General features: G+C 43.2%; 1 protein-coding gene across 8 annotated transcripts in view; it reads left to right on the top strand.

Annotated features, from left to right (window-relative positions):
• pde3a (phosphodiesterase 3A, cGMP-inhibited) overlaps window positions 1-22,003 on the top strand; it is a 487,762-nt gene that overhangs the window by 403,820 nt on the left and 61,939 nt on the right. For all 8 annotated transcript variants that reach the window (XR_006315047.1, XR_006315046.1, XM_043713455.1 and 5 more), the window contains 4 exons: window positions 2,539-2,624; window positions 5,150-5,340; window positions 11,220-11,357; window positions 21,113-21,224. Coding sequence is in view for 6 of the 8 variants with exons in the window: in XM_043713455.1 (XP_043569390.1) it covers window positions 2,539-2,624; window positions 5,150-5,340; window positions 11,220-11,357; window positions 21,113-21,224 (527 nt within the window). In the remaining 2 variants the exon portion in view is untranslated. The remainder of the gene's footprint in view (window positions 1-2,538; window positions 2,625-5,149; window positions 5,341-11,219; window positions 11,358-21,112; window positions 21,225-22,003) is intronic.

The raw sequence follows: 22,003 nt of genomic DNA, 5'->3' as shown, positions 1-22,003 counted from the left end.
GCCCCCTGTAAACACTGACACATTCCCCACAGGAGCCCTCAGTAAACACTGACACATTCCCCACAGGAGTCCCCTGTAAACACTGTCACATTCCCCACAGGAGCCCCACTGTAAACACTGGCACATTCCCCTCAGGAGCCCCACTGTAAACACTGACACATTCCCCACAGGAGCCCCACTGTAAACACTGACACATTCCCCACAGGAGTCCTCTGTAAACACTGACACATTCCTCACAGGAACCCCCTGTAAACACTGACACATTCCCCACAGGAGTCCTCTGTAAACACTGTCACATTCCCCACAGCAACCCCCTGTAAACACTGACACATTCCCCACAGGAGCCCCCTGTAAACACTGACACATTCCTGACAGGAGCCCCTTGTAAACACTGACACATTCTCCCAGGAGCCCCTTGTAAACACTGACACATTCCCCACAGGACCCCCCTCTAAACACTGACACATTCCCCACAGGAGCCCCTTGGAAACACTGACACATTCCCCACAGGTGCCGTCTGTAAACACTGTCACTTTCCCCACAGGAGCCCCTTGGAAACATTGACACATTCCCCCAGGAGCCCCTTGGAAACACTGACACATTCCCCACACACCCCACTCTAAACACTGACACATTCCCCACAGGAGCCCCTTGGAAACACTGACACATTCCCCACAGGAGCCCCCCTATTAACACTGACATATTCCCCACAGGAGCCCCCTGTAAACACTGACACATTCCCACAGGAGTGTTCTGTAAATATTGACACATTCCCTTGGATTGTGTAGCTTCTTGAGTGTTGAAATGGCACTCTTTCAGGGAAGTGAAGAGTATTCCATCACATGTCCGTATGATGGAAAAGATGTGCGAAGTTACTCTTTGCAGAATTCCCAGCCTCTCACCATCTGATGTAACTGCAATATCTGTATGGCTGATCCAGATTAGTTTCTTAGATTTTGATTTTGGGGCATTCAGAAAATGTCATTGGATGTCAAGTTGAGATGGTTATATTCTCTGTTGCTGGCGCTAGTCATTGCCTGTGTGGTGTGGGTGAGTATTAACTTTTACTCATCAGCTTAAGCCTGAATGTTGTCCAAGTCTTGCTGCACATGGGCACTGACTGCTCCAGTATCTGATGGGCTGCAAATGGAACTGATGACTGTGCCATTGGTGAACAAACCCATTTCTGACCTAATTATTTAGGGAAGGTCTTTAATGAAGCATCTGAAGATGGTTGGCTGAGGACCTCCTCCTGAGATATCTTTACATTTATATTGTACTTTTCACATAAATATTCATCTCCAGATGATTCACAAATAAAGGAATGGACATGTCATGGCTAGAACTGGAATTAGGGAGAGCTCAGTTGTTGAAACGAAAGAAATTACTGAGAGGAGAATGGGATTCTAGAGATCAGGCTTAGGATGACTCTGGATGTGGAATGACAGGGGAGTGGGATGACTGATGGATGAAAGATCACTATCGAAGGGTACAGGAGGTGCATTAGATTAGATTAGATTAGATTGCAGTGTGGAAACAGGCCCTTCGGCCCAACAAGTCCACACCGACCCGCCGAAGCGAAACCCACCCATACCCCCACATTTACCCCTTACCTAACACTACGGGCAATTTAGTATGGCCAATTCACCTAACCTGCACATCTTTGGACTGTGGGAGGAAACCGGAGCACCCGGAGGAAACCCACGCAGACACGGGGAGAACGTGCAAACTCCACACAGTCAGTCGCCTGAGGCGGGAATTGAACCCGGGTCTCTGGCGCTGCGAGGCAGCAGTGCTAACCCATTAGCCCACAGGCACAAAAGGATTTAGATTAACACAAGGATTTTAAATTCAATACATTGAGGAAGTAACGCTGTGACACATTGTTGGCTAAAGTGTGGATTTGTACCTGTGATTTCACATTATCCTGGTGTGTTTTCTTAGCTCTACAAACTGAAGAGAACATCAGACTCTTAATTACAGGAATGGAATCACATTTGCACCTCTTCTTAATCGAGTGACATTGGCAAAGCTTTCAAATGTATCCCCTGCTCATTCTTTAGGAATGTAATAATCTGACTTTGAATATGAAATCAATAAAAATAACATTTAGCTTTACGTTCTGAAAACATTCTTTACAATGTCATACCATAAGCCACATACAGGCCACAGTCATGTAGTCATCCAACAATATAAAACCATTTTAAGAAGCTCTTTAGTTCACTGAGAGCAATGAACTGATAATGTGTCAGAAAATTAGATGTACCTTGATTGTTTTCTAGCTGCAGAAATCTGACTCAGCATCTTTTTACGTGACCCCATGCAGCCATGTTCTTTCAATATGTTGTCAACTGGGCTCGTATTTAAACAGGTCGACTACCTTGCTCTGTGAATCAGAAGTCACATGACATCAAGTTATAGTCCAACAGGTTTATTTCAGTCCAACACCTGCATTTTTACATCATTGCTCTGTTAGATGATTATAAACTTCATTATTGATAGACTTCACTTTAAAACTCTTTCTATTCAATGTTGCAGCTGTGGCCGACCCTTCAGCAAGCTGACGCACTCAGACAGCATAGCGGATCGAGTTGATGCAACAGCCCATTCACTAAACAGGACTGGTAAGCTTCTATTGTCAACGTTCACTGCACTGTCAGGAACTACACTTTAATGAAGATGCGCCTGATGGTGGTAGTTTTATTCTATCGCTGGAAACTCTAGACCGTATGCCAAACAATGTAATATTCCTGTGGTCTGTTGTACTGATTTTACTGCTACTGATGTTGAATACACTCAGTTACAGGGCTCTCAGTAGGAAGGGTTTGGGTGTTGGTTGGGTGTCCTTGAATGCCTGCATCCTTCAACTCAAAACCATGATAGTAACGTGTAGTTATTCTCCCATTTTTGAATTTATCCTCTCCACATATCAAGAGAGGGGGGAGGCAGTTTTAGAGTCATAGATTCATGCAGCATGGAAACAGTCCCTTCAGACTGTTGTGGACCAGGCCAGACACCTGAAGAAGGTAGCCTAGACCCTAACTTTCTCTTATTTTCAAGGCAGATGTGAAGTGGGTATTCCAGGTGTGATACAGCTGGTCAAACCACTCAGCTTTAAGTGAAACAACTTATTTAAACACTGCAGTTGAAACACGAACAAAAGAAAGCAGAATTTAGAATAACTTAACTATTGGAAAAGTTTAACCGACCCGATACAGTAACTATTACTAATTAACGGTTCCAGAACAGCAACATCTCATAAACACACCCCATGGCAAAAAGGTAAATTCATCCCGGATTCTTACAAGCAGGAGGGCACAGCACTAAGAGAGAGATCTCAGAAGAAAGTCAGAGGAATCCTTTACTGAAGCTTGCAACTCCCCTGGACTCTCACATCTTTGGACTGCTACAGCTAAAAACAAACTAGAAAAAACCTAAACTGGGAGAATTGGCCACTCCCTTTCATTGTTAAACTGTTTAACGCCCTAGACTCCTCAGCATCTCTGCCTTTATGGCCTCTCTTCAAAAAAACCAAGGACAAAATAACCTTTTTAAAGTGACAGCATCATCACAGATCTAACCAGTCCATGCTGACTATCATCCCCAACTAAACTGGTCCCCCCTGCCTGCACTTGGCCCATATCCCTGCAAACATTTCTTACTCATGTACTTATCCAAATGTATTTTAAGCATTGTAACTGTACCCATATCCGCCACTTCCTCAGGAAGTTCATTCCACACGTGAACCACTGTCTGCATAAAAAAGAAATTGCCACTCATGTCTTTTTTTTAATCTTTCTCCTCTTTAAAGATATGTCTGTGGCCACAACCCGTGCCAGAGTCCTTTTTTGATTCATTCGTGGGATTGAGCATCATTTGCAAAGCGAGGAATTGTTGTCCATTCCTAATTTCCTTTGCAGATTTAATAGCACACCTGTGCTGTGTATGTTCCCCTATCATGCAGGGAGTTGGGGAATGTCCCTGAATTTTGACCCAGTTATGGTAATGGGGGAATGTTGACATAGTTCCATGTTTGGGTGTTGGGTGATTTGAAGAGGAACTTGCAGGCAGTGATGTTTCCTTGCCTTGGTCCTTCTGCCAAGGGTCACAAGAGTCATAGAGATGTACAACAGACCCTTCGGTCCAACTCGTCCGTGCCGAACAGATATTCTAACCTAATCCAGTCCCGTTTGCCAGCACTTGATCCATAGCCCTCTAAAACATTCCTATTGATATACCCATCCAGATGCATTTTAAATGTTGTAATTGTACCAGTTTCCATTGGTCTGGCAGCTCATTCCATACAAGCACCACCCTCTGTGCAAAAAAGTTGCCCCTTAGGTCCCCTTTATATCTTTCCCCTCTCACCCTGAACCTACACCCTCTAGTTTTGGACTCCCCCACTCTAGGGAAAAGACCTTGTCTGTTTTCCCTATCCATGCCCCTCAGGAATTTATAAACTTCTGTAAGGCCACCCCTCAGCTTCCGACGCTCCAGGGAAAAACAGCCTTAGCCTATTCAGCCTCTCTAACCCTAGCAATTTCCTTGTAAATCTTTCTGAACACTTTCAAATTTCACAATATTCTTCCAAAAGGAAGGAGACCAGAATTGTGCATGATATTCCAAATGTGGCCTAGCCAATGTCCTGTACAGCCACAACACAACCTCCCAACTCCTATACTCAATGCTGTGTCCAATAAAAGGAAAGCATACCAAACACCTTCTTCACTATCTTACCTACCTACGACTCTACTTTCAAGGAACAATGAACCTGCACTCCAAGGTCTGTTTGTTCAGCAACACTCCCTAGGACCTTACCATTAAGTGTATAAGTCCTGCTCTTGGTGAGTTATTACAGAGCATTGTGTAGATGGTACTCACTTTGCATCAGTGGTGCAGGAAATGAATATTGGAGCTGGGGAATGGGGTGTACATCAAGCAAGCTTTTTTTGTCCTGGATGGCATTGAGATTCTTGAGTGTCCTTGGAGCAAGCGGAGAGTACTCCTGATTTGTACCTAGTAGGTGGTGGAGATCAATAAAAAGTCAGGTTTTAGCCTGATTTCTGGCGATGAATCCCAGAGCTATCATTCAAAGGATGAGATATAAAAGGCGATGGGATCATTCCTGATGAATATTTGTTCCTTGCAGAGGACCCTGCACAAGCAACATCTGACTACGACAGCACCCACGAGACAAACAATAGTGACAGCAGTGACATCACACAGAATGATGACGAGCAGGAGTCTTGTTCAAAAGGATTGGTTCAATCCCTCAAAAGTTCCGACTGCAGAAGCTACAGGCCCGATAGCCTTATGTTGCACCATTTGATTCCGGCTGAGGTATGTCACTGGAATGAGTTTGTTTTGAAAGAAGGGACGCAGGGTTGGTGCTTTGAACAGCTCTCCCTGCCTCGGTGCAATGAAGGGACTGAACCCTGTTTGCGAGCGACATGGTTCAGGAAGCCATGGGATTCGGTATTTTTTTAAAAAGGCAGCCAATGTTCATGCAGGAAACCTCAAACCATAACACTCTCACATTTCTGCCGTCACTTCAGCAGGTGTCTCAAAGTCCCTTTTCAAAGGAATTCCATGGATAAACATTCTCACAATTAGCACGAAACCCGGATAACAAAATACTAGTTTTAGCCTCACCTCTCCCCAGGGGAAGGGGCTTAACGTGTATGCAGTAAGGTATGTAGGTTAGTTTGATCTCAGAGTAGGATAAAAGGTTGGCACAACATCGATGGCTGAAGGGCCTGTACTGTGCTATACTATTCTATGTTATATGTTTTATGTTTACAAGCAGTTGCCTATTTAAAGTTCCTTTAAGGGGGGATATAAAACTAGAATGTGGAGGATAGTCACTTTAATCCACCTGTTCCAACATTTTACATTGTACCTCTGGGATGGCTGGGAGTTGAACGCAGACCTTCTGGCCCAGAGGTTAGGACACTACCACTGTGACACTGAGTTTCTGATCTTGAATCGCAGGGTACAGAGTGCTCTCCCTTCCACCATGGGACCCAGTGCTTTAGAGACTGGATAAGCTGAGGGAGGGGGCCTGCAGCCCATTGCAGATTTCAAGGATGAGCCTGTCTCTGCTAGGCCATCTCATGGTCCTTCAGTAATTTGGATGGCAGCCCGGGCTATCAGGATGAGAGGGAATACTGCCATTCTCAGGATTGTGCTCCAACCTCATATCCTGCAGGCCCTGGCTGTGCTAGGTGGTGGGGGATGGGGGAAGGGATGGGAGCCAGTGAGGAGAAGTGGAGAAGGGATGGGAGCCAGTGAGGAGAAGTGAAGAAGGGTGGGAAGAGGCCATGGGGAAGTGCAGAAAGAATGGGAGGGATGAGGAGAGTGAAGAAGGCTTTGGGGCATGGAGGGGAATGGAGGTGTTTGAGGAGCAGTGGAGAGTAAAGATGGGTGGAGGGGCATGGAAATTGGTGGTGGTGTTTGAGGAGAGGTGGAAGAGCATGGGGATGAATGGATGGGTTTAGAAAGGGTCATCTGGAGGAATGGACGGGCATGGGAAAGAGCAGAGTGGCATGGAGAGGATTCGAGGAGTCTGGTGAGGGGTGGACTTGGCGGTTTTGATTTGATTTATTGTAGTCACATGTACCTAAGTACTGTGAAAAGATTTGTTTTGTGAGCAACAGGCAGATCGTAGCAAACACGGACATACAGATCATACGGTGTTTAGACAGAGCGAAGCAATGGGTTAGACAGCACAGGAGGTGGGCAAAACAAAATCAACATTATTTGAAGTTAGAGAGTCCATTCAGCATCTAATAATGGCAGGGAAGAAGCTGTACTTGAACCTGCTGGTGTGTGTGTTCAGGTTTCTGTATCTTCTGCCTTTCGGAAGTGGTTTGGGAGGGGTCTTTGATGATGAGAGAGGTTTGGAGAGGGATGGAGGGAGTTGGGGAGGAGTGGACAGGCATGTGGAAGGGATGGTTGAGGATTGTTGGACAGGCCACAGTAGATGTAGAGATGCGAGGCATCTAATTGATATGGTCGTGAGAGTGATGGGCGGAGAGTAGGGACAGAGTTGCCCTCCCTTTCCCAGGGCAACAGCATGCCAGGCTACATGGGGAGGGTAGGCCTCTTGGACTGCCTGTCAGATCAGAGCACCATGTGACTGGCCATGTGCTCACGCTACACCTGACCCCTCCCCTCCCCAATAGTGGGTGGCCATTAAAATTCAGCCCTAGGCTCTTCTTCGACATTACAAGCAACAGATTTCACAGCTTGAAACCACTGCTTTAATAACAAAATTAGAATAAAGGAAACATATGTTTCTTTAAGATTTACATCTTTACTTTTCAAATTATTTCCCAACAAGCTCAACAGGCGAGGGGAGTTGGGAGATAAACTGGTCCATTGTGCTATCCAGTGGCCAAAATCAGCAACTACATGCAAAGTCAAGGGAGCCCTGATAGACCTGTCCTGTTCACAGAAAGCCACGGTTAATAGTAAGACCAATTCCATGTGCTGCAGAAGAAAAGCACGTTGAAATGTTAAAGTGCAGAGTCAGAAAGTGAAAGGATGCGTTAAAAGTTTCAACTAATTTTCAGCCTGTGGAATTATGCAGTGAAGCTAGCATGTGATTGTTTGAACTCAGTTCCCTGATATCATGAGTAATTTACTAGGACACTCTGAGCTAGCAGCTCAGAGTCCACAGAACTTGAGTCACACGGAGGCCAGCCCAAGGAACAGCAGCTGTCATTCTGTGACGGGAGTTGAAAGTTATTTTAGAGTGAAGAGCAGGCAGGAAAATGAAAGGCCTACCCTCCTCATGTAGCCTGGCATGCTGTTGCCCTGGAAAAGGGAGGGCAACTCCGTCCCAACTCTCTTGCCCATCACTCACAACAGATCAGCTGTTAAATGGGGGAGCAGTATCGATGAACTGAATGGGCCTAGCCCTACCCTTATTTCTTATTACCTTAATGAGGCGTAGTACCTTAAGGAAAATATGACAGTCAATATAAACTTTTTTTCATTTCCAGATTATTTTTAACTAATTTTACATCTTCAAACTGCCTGGTAGAAAATTGAACTCATTTTCTATGAATTATTGGTTCATTAACCTAACTAGCTTATTACTATATCCAGTCAGGGTATAGAGAGTTAAAATTTATAATGACATGAGATGGCAAGACTTAAGTCTTCCTGTGCAGTGAGATTTAGAGGCTTTATGATTCTTGGTAGCTGTTATTCCTATTACTATTCAGTTGCTATTTTTAAATCATAGTTCTGTGCTTATGTTTATGAAATAAACTGGCCTGGATTTTGTCATGAGAATAGTGTTGAGATCAGTAATGCCAACTATTAAGGAGTAAATTGGACAGCAATCTCCAGACACTGCAGTGGTGTAATTAAAATTATAAATTGGGCTATTGCAATCAATGATCCCTATTGATCAAGTGTCTTCATTTTAATGGTACCTAACTGAGGGATTCAACTCAAGAAAAGTGTGACGTTTTGTATTACTCTTTCGTGACTATGTAAGTATGCTGGGTAATGTCAGGGCTTGGCCATTAAATTTTTAACAGCATATGAATCTTCATTACTAACAAACAGCCTCCCTGGCCCAGAAAATTACTTTGGAGTCTCATTTCTTCCTATTTTGGTTATTGTTAGGGATCTAAAAAAGTTTAACTTCATCGTTTTAATCTTCTTTATCTCTCAATCTCATTTTTTTCTTGTCTCTGTTTTCTGTGCGTTGTTTTCTATTGAATAAAATTTCCCAACCTAGAATTTGAGGGTCAGACTCTGCAAATCTCAATTAAGAGATTAGTTAAAGAGATACATCATGTTCACATAAACGTAAGATCTCTTTGCTGGATATCATTCTGATTTGATAATCACTCGGTCCAGAACAAAAAATCATAAAATTTCTGTGAGAAGTCTGAATGTTATGATAGTACCGTTAGCCCACTTTTGGAATATTGTGTTCAGTTTTGGTCACCCAGCTATTGGAAAGGTATTGTTAAACTTGAAAGGGTGCAGAAAATATTTACAAGGATGTTGCCAGGGTTGGAGGGTTTGAGCTATAGGGAGAAGCTGAACAGGCTGGGGCTGTTTTCCCTGGAACATTGAAGGCTGAGGGGTGGTCTTATGGAGGTTTATAAAATCATGAGGGACATAGATAGATGAATAGTCTAGGTTTTTTCTCCCACAGGGTAAGGGAGTCCAAAACTAGAAGGAATAGGTTTAAGGTGAGAAGGGAACAATTTAAAAAGGACCTAAGGGGCAACTTTTTCCACACAGAGGGTGGTACGGGTATGGAATGAGCTGCCAGAAGAAGTGGTGAAGACTGGTACAATTGCAGCATTTAAAAGGCACTTGGATGGGTATATGAATAGGAAGGGTTTGGAGTGATATGGGCCAAATGCTTGCAAATGAGACTAGATTAATGTTGAATATCTGGTCGACATGGATGAATTGAACCCAGGGGTCTGTTTCTATGCTGTATATCTCGATGACTCTGTGACTCACCTCAAAACTCCAGATATTGATTTTAAATTAATATTCATAGGCATTATGAAGAGACTTCATTATTCATATTTTTGAGGTTTCATGTATGATTGATTGTGGACAGTGGTTTATTTGGAATGTTGAGATACCTGGACTTTTTTAAAAAGGGTCACTTAAAAGATATTGGCACATTTTATGAAAGGGGTGTTTTGCAAGTCAAATGGCTGAAGTTAATTGCTTGGGCTTGTGTACTATGAATCATAAGCCTGTGTTTATGGAACTAAATCTCGTTTGGTTGTTAATTGCAGTTCAGATGGGATATAGCCTGCTAGAGGCAGAGCGACCCAGCTCATTCTGTACTTTCTGAGAAAATCCTTTCAGAGTCCAATGTGTGATTCGAAAAAAAATGACGTGGCTGTTTTCTTGAAAAGCTTTTAAATACACAACAATTCCTTGAAAAATTTCACTTACAAAGTTTCCAAAATCAGTTGCCTGTATTTAGTGGTACATCTCCATGTGCCCGGATGCTAAATGAAAACTAAATTAAACAGTTTTATTTCAAGAACTAGCAATTACTGGCCAAAGTATTTCTTTCAAAATTAATCTCTGCAAAGAAAGTTCTTCAACTTCCTTTTTTCATGACCGGGTGTTGAAATATTTGTGTTGGAGGGGAGTAGGGTGAGGATTGTTTAGCAGAGTAAACAGTCAGACTTTCCTATTTCAAACTGTGTTAAGCAGCTTTATGTCTTTGCAAAATGTAGGAGCAAATTACTGCAGAAGCTGGAATCTGTACTGAAAACAAAAAAATGCTGGAAATCACAACAGTCAGAGGTCTGATGGAGAGACATCTGAACTCGAAACGTTAGCTTGCTTTCTCTCCGTGGACCCTGCCTGACCCACTGTGCTTTCCAGCCTTTTTTGTTTGCTGAATATGCTCTGTTTCCACAAGAAACCATTAGCTTTATTGTTTATTAATAAGACCTGGCTAGTGATCCATTTATTGCAAACCCAATATAGATAAAGCATATAATGGGCCTTTTTGGTAACTGGATAAAATATTTAAATTTTGTGTTGTAAGATGAGAGAATGACTCGTCTCCAATCTTGGTTGTAGCATAGGTAAATAGCAAAATGTGGTGCAGTGCATCAGGCTGGTGAGAATATAAGCATTCCTATGTAATCCAGGCAAAAGGGGTGTATTATAGCACTACCACTGGTAGGAAGGTATAATTACAGTGTGACAAGTTTACATGGAGAATTCCCATTATAATTATAAACTAAGAATTCGAAATAAATATACAGAAATAAGGACCAAATATACAATTTTCATTTGTTCATGAGACGAGGGTTTTACTGGCCTGGCCAGCATTTATTGTCCACCCCTAATTGCCCTCAAGAAGGTGGTGGTGAGCATGCCCCCCTTCCTTGAACTGTTGCAGTATTTGGAGTGTAGTGATGCTCACTTACAATAGAATTGTATTCAAACATAAGGTGGGTGATCTTAGCCAGACTGAACAGACAGGGAGTCAACTGGATCTGATGGAATGTCACTTCTGCATCACACTCAATGTCCGTCCCCTGTGACTTCTCTGGAGAGGACTATCATTTGGATGGCATGGGTGCCAGTTTGGCACCCATGCAATCCAGTGGCGTGTTAGGTTAGAAATGTGCAACAAGATTCTCATCAAAGGTATAGAAAGATTTCTTCTTCGTTTTGGGTGAATTCTTCCCTTCATTTTCCAGGATAAACCAATTCTTGCCCCGGAACCTCTGCTATTAGAAGGCCTGGAGCCAATATTTACACAATTAAGCAACTGGAATTTTCCCATCTTTGATCTTGTCGAGATGACGGGCTCCAAGTGTGGCCGAATCCTCAGCCAGGTGAGTGTGCCTTTCTGTCATGCTGGAGTATTGGTATTCTTGTAACGGTTACAGCACAGAAGAGAGCTATACCATCCATCATGTCTGGAAGACTGACTTATCCAATCTCACCTGTCTGCCTCTTCCCTGTAGTACTGCAGATACAGAGTCTTCAGACAATTATTTAATTCACTTTTGCAAACCACCATTGAATCTGCCTCCACCATGTTCTCAGGGAGCGCATACCAGATCCTAACTATTTATTGTAAAAACAGTTTTTCCACATATTGCCTCTTGTTCTTTTGCATTTTACCTTAATTTGGTAGTTTCTGGCTCTTGGTTCTTCTGCCAATGGAAATGTTTTTACCATATCTACACTACCCAGATTCCTCATGGACTTTGAATACCTCAACCCAGTCTTCAGATCTGTAACAATGAACAAACTGCTTCCACTGATATAGTTGTTGAAAGTATGCTTGTTTCTTTTGGCTGCATGTCTCCTGTGCAAATTTGGTTCTCTTTATCCCTGATCAAAATAGATAAAAATTAGGTCTTTTCCCTCTCTCAGAAGGTTATGTAGCTACAAAGGAAAGAGGTGTCCGGGTAGAAATGAATTGGAAATCTCTAACCATGATGTTCCAACCACCTTGATTTGTGGGACAGGCTGATGTAATAGATAGTTGTTTTTTTCCCATCAATGTTGCATGTTTGTAAAATTTTGTACAAATCTCTTCATCTGAAACTGATGGCCCGGTTTGTAGGATATGGGGCGTTAAGTGCAGCTTGTCTTGAACACATAATGGTGGTTCTCAGGTTTTTGGAACATCCTGTCATGCTAATCAACAGCCTCTTATGCCAGACCTTGCTTCACTTTACTCACGAACCCTTCATGGTCCTTGTGGTCTCCAACTTGAACTGTTGCGTAAAGCTTATGTGAGCAAAAATCACCACATCCACTGTAGGATTTGCAGACCATGAGTAGTGGTCCACAAGCATACAGGCAACATTGTGCGATTCATAGAATCCTTACAGTGTGGAAACAGGCCATTTGGCCCAATAAGTCCACACCCAACCTTCCAAAGAGTAGCCCACCCAGACCCATTCCCCTATCTTATTGGATAGTTTGGGAATATTAGAGTGCGGAACCAGGCCATTCAGCCTTCCACTGGCCTGTTTCTCAATTCAATTTATCATTGATCTATCCTTCAACTTTCCTCCTTCTCCTTCCCTGGTCCAAGCCACATCTCCACCATGTGTACAGCAAGGAGGCAGGTTCCAAATCCAAATCCCACAGCGTTGACACCAATCTGATCCACATCAATCGTTCAGCCTACAGAACCAACTGGCTGCATAAGAGGCTGAGTTGCTATCACAATTCACATTTCCACAACATGCTGTGGTTGGCATTATAGGTAATGATGTTAAAGAGGCTCCAATTTCTTTCCATCACATGACTAACCAGAGGTCATAGAATTACTGCAGTGCAGAAAGAGGCCAATCAGCCCATCATGTCTGCACTGACCCTCTGAAGAGCATCCCACTAAGGCTAATCCAGCTAACCTGCACATTGCCTGGACATTACAGGTGATTTAGCATGGCCAATCTACCTAACCTACACATCTCTGGACTGTGGGAGTAAACTGGAGCACCCAGAGGAAACCCAAACAGACACACAGAGAATGTACAAACTGCACAGACAGTTCCCCCAAGGTTGGATTCAAACCTAGCTTCCTGGTGCTGTGCAGCTGCAGTGCTCGCCACTGGTGCTGCTCTAAGTTTTTCCTGTTCTTGCTACCTACCAATGATTCGCAAGTTGATACACAACCAAATGTGGAAACAAAGTAATATTCTAAGGTACTGTGCCAAAGAAGAGTCGTATTGGAGCCAAAGCATTCATTCTGTTCCTCCACAGAGTGCCTTAAAGGAGGGCAAATTTTCATCTGGGAGTCATGCACACTTTGAAAAGGCAAATACGCCAGACCGAATGGGTTTCTCCAGCACTTTCTTTCTTTACTTTGATCCTCAACCTGTTTGAGCAGATTTTAGAGCCATAGGGATGTACCAGCACAGAAACAGACCCTTTGGTCCAACTCATCCATGCCTAGCCTAACCTAATCTAGTCCCATTTGCCAGCACTTGGCCTTTATCTCTCCACACCCATACTATTCATGTACCCATCCATGTGTCTTTTAAATGCAATTAAACCAGCTTATACCACATCCTCTGGCAGCTTATTCCATGCACACACCACCCTCTGCATGAAAAAGTTGCCCCTTGGGTCCCTTTTAAATCTTTCCCCTCTCACTTAAACCTCTGCCCTCCAGCTTTCGACTTCCCTACCCTGGGCAAAAGGCCTTAGCTATTCACCCTATCCATGCCCCTCATAATTGTACAAGGTCATCCCTCAGACTCCAGCGCTCCAATGTTTATAACCCCAGCCTATTCAGCCTCTCCATAAAGCTCAAACTCCTGAACCCAGCAACATCCTTGTAAATCTTTTCTGAAATTGTTCAAGTTTAACAACTCCTATAGCTGGGAGACCAGACTTGAATGCAGTGTTCCAAAAGTGGCCTCACTAATGTCATGTACAGCCGCAACATAACTTCCCAACTCCTATAGTTAATGCCCTGACCAATAAAGGCAAGCATGCCAAACGCCATCTTCACTATCCTATCTATCTGCAACTTCACTTTCAAGGAACTATGAACCTGCAGTCCAAGATCTCTTTGTTCAGCAACACTCCCCAGGACCTCACCATTCAGTGTATAAATCCTGCCTGATTTACCCTAGCAAAATGCAGCACCTCACATTTATCTAGATTAAACTCCATCTGCCACTCCTTGGCCCATCCAATCAAGTCCCATTGTGCTCTGAGGGAAGCTGTCCACTACACCTCCAATTTTGGTGTCATCTGCAAACTTACTAACTATACCTCCTATGTTCACATCCAAATCATTTATATAAATGACCAAAAGCAGTGGACCCAGCACTAATCCTTGTGGCACTCTACACTGGTCACAGGCCTCCAGTTTGAAAAGCAACCCTCCATCACCACCCTCTGTCTCCTACCTTCAAACCAAATTTTGTATCCAAATGGCTAGTTCCCCTGTATTCCATGTGATCTAACCTTGTTAACCAATCTACCACACGGAACCTTGTTGAATGCTTTACTGAAGTCCATATATATCATATCTACCACTCTGCCCTCATCAATCCTCTTTGTGACTTCTTCAAAAAACTCAATCAAATTAGTGAGACACGATTTTGAACATGCTTTCTTCAGCCACCAAATCCAACCAGGGGCGTTGAACCCAGAATGTTTAGTGTTGAGACTGGGATTCTACTCACTGTACCACAGGACATCCTTCATCTACCCACCTGTCATCCATTTCTATTGATACTTTTCCATATCAAGTTCAATCTTGAGTATAATAAATGTATTCGACAAATTTCATACCTGTGATCACTTACCTAGCCCTCACCGCTGAGAATCTGCGATGCCATACAAGGGAGAGGAAATTAAAGACTGCAGTACTTGCTTGCACATGCCTCTAGTTGATTAGAATTTATTTCCAGTTCTTTTCTTTAATGTGAGTCAGTCACTTGTGTGTGGAGGTGGGGAGAGAGGCAGAGCGTCAGAAATCAAAAGTACGAGGAAGAACTTCTGAGATAACGCTGTTTTGGCAGCGCACTTTGGTTGTAACATCACTGAAAAGTTAGGAAATGGTATTTTCAAGAAATCTTATGTCCGTTGGCAATAGTGCAATTCTAGCGGGAATCGGTTCTGCACATGTGCAACGTCCACACCAGTCTCCATGCCGTCCTGCACATGTGCAACGTCCACACCGGTCTCCGTGCCATCCTGCACGTGTGCGATGTCCACACCGGTCTCCGTGCCGTCCTGCACATGTGCGATGTCCACACCGGTCTCCATGCTGTCCTGCACATGTGCAATGTTCACACCATTCCCTGTGCCATCCTGCACGTGTGCGATGTCCTCACCGGTCTCCGTGCCATCCTGCACGTGTGCGATGTCCACACCATTCCTTGTGCCATCCTGCACGTGTGCGATGTCCTCACCGGTCTCCGTGCCATCCTGCATGTGTGCAATGTCCACACCGGTCTCCGTGCCATTCTGCACATGTGCAATGTCCACACCAGTCTCCATGCCGTCCTGCACATGTGCAATGTCCACACCGGTCTCCGTGCCATTCTGCACGTGTGCGATGTCCACACCGGTCTCCGTGCCATCCTGCACGTGTGCGATGTCCACACCATTCCTTGTGCCATCCTGCACGTGTGCGATGTCCTCACCGGTCTCCGTGCCATCCTGCATGTGTGCAATGTCCACACCGGTCTCCGTGCCATTCTGCACATGTGCAATGTCCACACCGGTCTCCGTGCCATTCTGCACATGTGCAATGTCCACACCGGTCTCCGTGCCATTCTGCACATGTGCAATGTCCACACCGGTCTCCGTGCCATTCTGCACATGTGCAATGTCCACACCGGTCTCCGTGCCATTCTGCACATGTGCAATGTCCACACCGGTCTCCGTGCCATTCTGCACATGTGCAATGTCCACACCGGTCTCCGTGCCATTCTGCACATGTGCAATGTCCACACCGGTCTCCGTGCCATTCTGCACATGTGCAATGTCCACACCGGTCTCCGTGCCATTCTGCACATGTGCAATGTCCACACCGGTCTCCGTGCCATTCTGCACATGTGCAATGTCCACACCGGTCTCCGTGCCATTCTGCACATGTGCGATGTCCACACCGGTCTCCGTGCCATTCTGCACATGTGCAATGTCCACACCGGTCTCTGTGCTGTTCTGCGCATGTGCGATGTCCACACCGGTCTCCGTGCCATTCTGCGCGTGTGCGATGTCCACACCGGTCTCCATGCCATTCTGCACATGTGCAATGTCCACACCGGTCTCTGTGCTGTTCTGCACATGTGCAATGTCCACACCGGTCTCCGTGCCATTCTGCACATGTGCGATGTCCTCACCGGTCTCCGTGCCATTCTGCAAATGTGCGATGTCCTCACCGGTCTCTGTACTGTTCTGCACATGTGCGATGTCCTCACCGGTCTCTGTGCCATTCTACACATGTGCGATGTCCTCACCGGTCTCCGTGCCATTCTGCACATGTGCGATGTCCTCACCGGTCTCCGTGCCATTCTGCACATGTGCGATGTCCTCACCGGTCTCCGTGCCATTCTGCACATGTGCGATGTCCTCACCGGTCTCTGTGCCGTTCTGCACATGTGCGATGTCAGTTGTTGGCAGACCAGCTTTTTGAGAGAGATACAGTACAGAGAGCAATGTTCTTACATTTTTAGAATGTACTGTGTTAAATTTACTTTTGTTTCATTAATTAATCTGATTTCAACCTTCATTCAGGCTGTGCTGTACCTTGCGTTGGACTTTTGGTTAACTTTTGAGTGATTGTGGGTGATTGTTTTTGCTGGTCTGCCCCGAACCCCACTTTTCCCACAGGCCCCTTTGTCCTAATGAGCGATTTTCTATCACGCGAGGTTTCACTGGAACGCAACTACGGTGTTATAAAAGAACTACCTGTAATGGAAATCTCTGGGGAGGTTACAGGAAGTGCCAGGCTCTGTCTCTAAGCTGTATTCCATTTTTATCATCACCACTTTCTCAAGGACGGGGAGATGTTGGGCAGTTTTGACCGTGACACCCAAATCCTGAACATGAATAAACAAAAGCAGGTTACAGTCAAAATAGTGTTTCATATCCCTGCAGGAATTGAGAATCATTTAATTCACTGCTGTATCTTTAGTCTGTATTCCTGATGACCTGAAATTAATAGGAGGGGAAACAAAAACGACTGATATGTCCTTGTTTTGGACTTCATTCCAGCGCTGGATGCACTGATCAAGGCATTTGATGCAGAACAAAGAGGACTTGACACTTATAGCTCAGGGCTTTTGCTGCTCCAATTGGAGCCTTTTTTTTCAATGGAAGGTTAATGATAGCAGTTTATTTATTCAGGAAATGCTGAATTTCTTTAGTGCCTTCATTATTGAGCACCTTTGGTCGTGCAGTAATTTAGAGACGAGAACTTTATTGATAATGTGCAAACACTGTGCAGTATCCCAAGGTTATTCAGATACTAATTTGTGCTTGTGACCCACATGTTGTTGACTAGAAATAATTGGAGCAGAAAATAAATGTCACCTCGTTCCTGACCTTGTACAGATGCGAAAGGATTTTACTTTTCCTTGTGGCATGGTCTTAGACAGCTTTTGTTTATTTTGATGTGTGTTAGATTCCAATCTTAATGGATTAGACATTTTTGTTCAATCTATTGCAAATAAAATAAAGCCATTTCATTTTTGGAGGATAGCATTAAGAATCAGTTCATTAAAATGGGAAAAATGGAAGCCAATTGGCAGAGGACAATTAAGAGATTTGAGGGATCATTTGGATTGCTATTGTTATTAAAAGGAGCATACTTCAAAACTTGTTCTACTCACCAATCAGGTAAATGTTGAGTGATATGTGGGAGAACTGCCAGTAATGACAATTTGTAATTAATATGTTTTGCCGTCTATGTACGGGAGAGGTAACACCAGTCCATTTCTTATATGTGAAAAAAAATCAATTAACAGATCTTCAACCTACACTCAGTCTAGCTGTTGATGACAGTGTAACTACTCACTAGTCCCAGTTTGCACTTCCATTGAATCATTCAAAATAAAGATTCAGAAGTGATGCATGACACTTGGCCAGTCTGACATTGTATCCAACATGCCTATCATCATAACTCAGGGTACTTGAATCTTTCAGTCCCACCATCCCCCTCTGCTGGCAATACCAAATTCTCACGTGATTTGGAGATGCTGGTATTGGACTGAGGTGGAGAAAGTTAAAAATCACACAACACCAGATTATAGTCCAACAGGTTTATTTGGAAGCAATAACTTTCAGAGCGCTGCTCCTTCATCAGGTGGTTGTGGAGTATAAGATCGTAAGACACAGCATTTATCGCAAAGGTTTACAGAGTGATGTAACTGAAATTATATGTTGAAAAAGACCTGGATTGTTTGTTAAGTCTATCATCTTTTAGAATGATCATGTCACTTTCAGTTCTTTCATATGTAAATTGCAAAACGTTTTAAAAAGTTGCGTTCTCAAGTGAACTTTAATAATTGGCGTCATGTCAGCCCAGATAGTGCATTGAAGGTGTAAGGTGTTTTGTGTGAGTCTGTCTGTGCCATAATGGTCAGACTGGTTCTAACCTAAAATACAGATTTACAGAATCTTCCATGGACTCATGCAGTTTTTGAGCAAAATAAAATGTAATTCTGCATCCCCACCACACACACACACAAGTTTGTGGGGTGAATTTGTACTTGCAGACTTATATTTTACTTTGCTCAAAAACTGCATGAGTCCATGTAAGATTCTGTCAATTTTTTTAGATTAGAATCAGTCTGACCATTATGGCACAGACAGCCTCACACAGGGCACCTCACACCTTCAATGCACTATCTGGGCCGACATGACACCAATTGTTAAAGTTCACTTGAGAATGTAACTTTTTTTAAAAAGTTTTGCGATTTACATATGAAAGAACTGAAACCAACATGGTTATTCTAAAAGATGAGAGACTCACAAACAATCCAGGTCTTTTTCAATATATAATTTCAGTTACATCACACTGTAAATGTTTCCTCTAAATTCTGTGTCTTACGATCTTAAACTCCACAACCACCTCATGAAGGAGCAGTGCTTTGAAAGCTCGTGCTTCCAAATACACCTGATGGACTATAACCTGGCATTGTCTGATTTTTAACTAAGATTCTGACATGTTCCATTCATATCTTTTTTCTCATATGCTTTGTACAATAGATAACCCTATCCCACACTGCTTCTAGATATAGACTTTAACCTGAGTCTGACCAAAGACAGTTATTTGGACATTCCAATCTGTTTCAGAGTGGCAGATGGTGAGGACTTTCCTCAACAAAGTTTGAGATATACCTGATGCTCACTGTCAATGGCGAATTTAATTATTATATAGACTTGTGTAATAGTCAAATTTTTAAAGACTATTTTTTAAGATTAAATTTATGGGGTTACCTATTACATAGATACTACTTTTGAGGGGCTGAAATTCATGCTACATTCCAAAATACCATATTATTAGCAGAAGCCCAATTGATCTCTAAGTGAATAAAGCAAACAAACACAATGAATTACGATAATTCAATGAGTGCGAGAGGGGAACTGAGCTCAGCTGAGCTGCACACAAAGGGAGATTGTCACCTGACTCTGACCTGATGCGTCTTCAACTTTCGTGCCAAATTCTTCCATTTCCCTCCATTTTCTCCCATCTACTGTTGTTTTTGTGTTTCAAACCAACATTTTAAGCTTTTATTTCTGATTTTAAAATAAGTCATCAGACATTTAACTCTCACCGATTATTGTAGTCGTGAGAAATCGTCACCAGCTGCATGGTAATTATAGTGAAGTAAATGCATATGGGCCTACCTTATATGGGAAATGATGGTGTGAGAAACTTTGTATCACACTAATCAGAGGGCCCATTCAATAATGAACTTAAGAAATCCGTAGCCTAATGTTGGTGTGAATTGTACATCAAAGTACACAATAGCTTGAAAAAAAGAATTAATTCCCTCATCGTAATGTTTATTTACCAGATATTACCTTGACTCACAAATGTTGATCTGTTATCTGTGAAGAACTGAGGTCAAATTTTACATGAGATAAATGGAAAATTCCAGTTATTTTGGCCAAACATGGAGGGTCAACCTTTACATGAGTTTGACTGTTACTCAAGTACAGATTGTATTAGCGCAAGTTCAACTCCTTGGATCCTAAAAAGACACAGCCTACGATGGTGTGGGAATACAGCTCAGTCAGACACTCGTAGAATAGTGGTGCCACACATACTTATGTACACTCATGTATGTCAATGTTTCATGCACAAAATGGTATTCACATGCACACAGTCACATGTATTTTATTTAAAATTTACATACAGAGCACATCAGTTTGTACATTGCTGATAATGTTCAGTATCCACAGGATACAGACATACAGATTTGTTGCCTTAGTAACTTTAAGCTGTTATTCAGAGATGGAAAGAAGCTTGGTCAGTTTACCTCTGCTCACACCACCAGCTTAGACCCATATCAGAAGGCAGCTACGGCAAAAGCTTTATACTGCAAATGCTTTAATAACAAGAGAACATATTTAAAAGAAGATCTGTTTTACAGCACAGAGTAATTTATGGTCTGTGAAGTAGGTATCTTTGATTGGTGCACAGAACAGAATGCTTGGAAACAGAGTGCATAGTAATATCATAATTGTGCTGAGCTTGAATTGTCCTGCTGCCAATGCTGTGCTTTTAAAACACATTAGAGTTGAATTTCCTACAATCTATTATGTTAATTTGTCGGTGTTCATTAAAATTCTTTAAGCAATTTGTTGCCATATTGGAAATATACTAGTCTAGACAAACAAAACACAAATGCATTTTTGTTGCGGGGGGGGGGGTTGAATGGATTCTACATATACCCAGGAAGGTCACATCGGGTACGTGAATTTGCAAGAAAAGTGGGATCTCATTGGCATTTTCTGAGTTGTTGTCAGTATTATATTCAGACCAACTGGAAAATTTGGATATTGGAGTATCTCTAGTGTCTATAGCTGGTTCAGTTCCATTCTTTATTGGTTCCTTCCATTCACCGATGACTGAATCTCTCTCTTGGTGCAGGTGGCGTTCAGACTGTTTGAAGACACTGGACTTTTTGAGATATTTAAAATCCCATTAAAGGAATTCATGAACTACTTCCATGCATTAGAAAATGGATACAGAGACATCCCCTGTAAGTATTTTACTTGCCTTTCTCGAAAAAACATCAGCCCCAAAGTGTTTCCTTACCTGTTCCTTGGTGTTAATGTGGTCTGTAGGTGTATAGGCAGCAGAAGAAGGATATAATAGTGATCGCCTGATCCTAACCTCAAGCACTGAGTCGATATCGAGGGAAACACAAGGTCAAGGAAACAGCAGGGTCAGAGAAGTGGGATTGTGTCACAGAGCCCAATTTCTGTGCCCTCTGAGCCAGATTTCTGCTAGAAATGCAGAGTCAGTCAAACTATGTTTTACCATATGTTTTACCATGTGGGCGGCACGGTGGCACAGTGGTTAGCACTGTTGCCTCGCAGCGCCAGAAAAAACCATTTAATGCAACACCACCATGCAGCTGAAACAAAAACCAGAAGTCTAGCAGGTCTGGCAGCATCTGTGAAGAGAAATCAGAGTTAATGTTTCGGGTCCGGTGACCCTTCTTCAGAACTGATGGGAGATGGGAAAATGTCGATTTGTATGCAAAGAGAGTGGTAGGGAGTAAATGATAGGTGGGGATAGAGCCCAAAGAGAGAGAGGAAAGTTGAACAGCCGAAGGAGTGGATAACGATCTGGTTAGGAAAGCGCATAGTTGTTAATGGAAACTGTAAGTGGCTAACAATCTGCAGTGTGCAATGGGAGCCAATGTGATAACAAGGCCTGATGGGTGGGGATTGCTGACTGGTACATGGAGAGTCCAGGCCCTAAAATTATTAAACTCAATATTGAGTCCAGAGGGCTGCAGGGTCCCCAAGCAGA

The sequence above is a fragment of the Chiloscyllium plagiosum genome, chromosome 23, assembly GCF_004010195.1.
Source record: "Chiloscyllium plagiosum isolate BGI_BamShark_2017 chromosome 23, ASM401019v2, whole genome shotgun sequence".
NCBI lineage: Eukaryota > Metazoa > Chordata > Chondrichthyes > Orectolobiformes > Hemiscylliidae > Chiloscyllium > Chiloscyllium plagiosum.
This window is presented reverse-complemented; position numbering and strand designations above follow the sequence as displayed.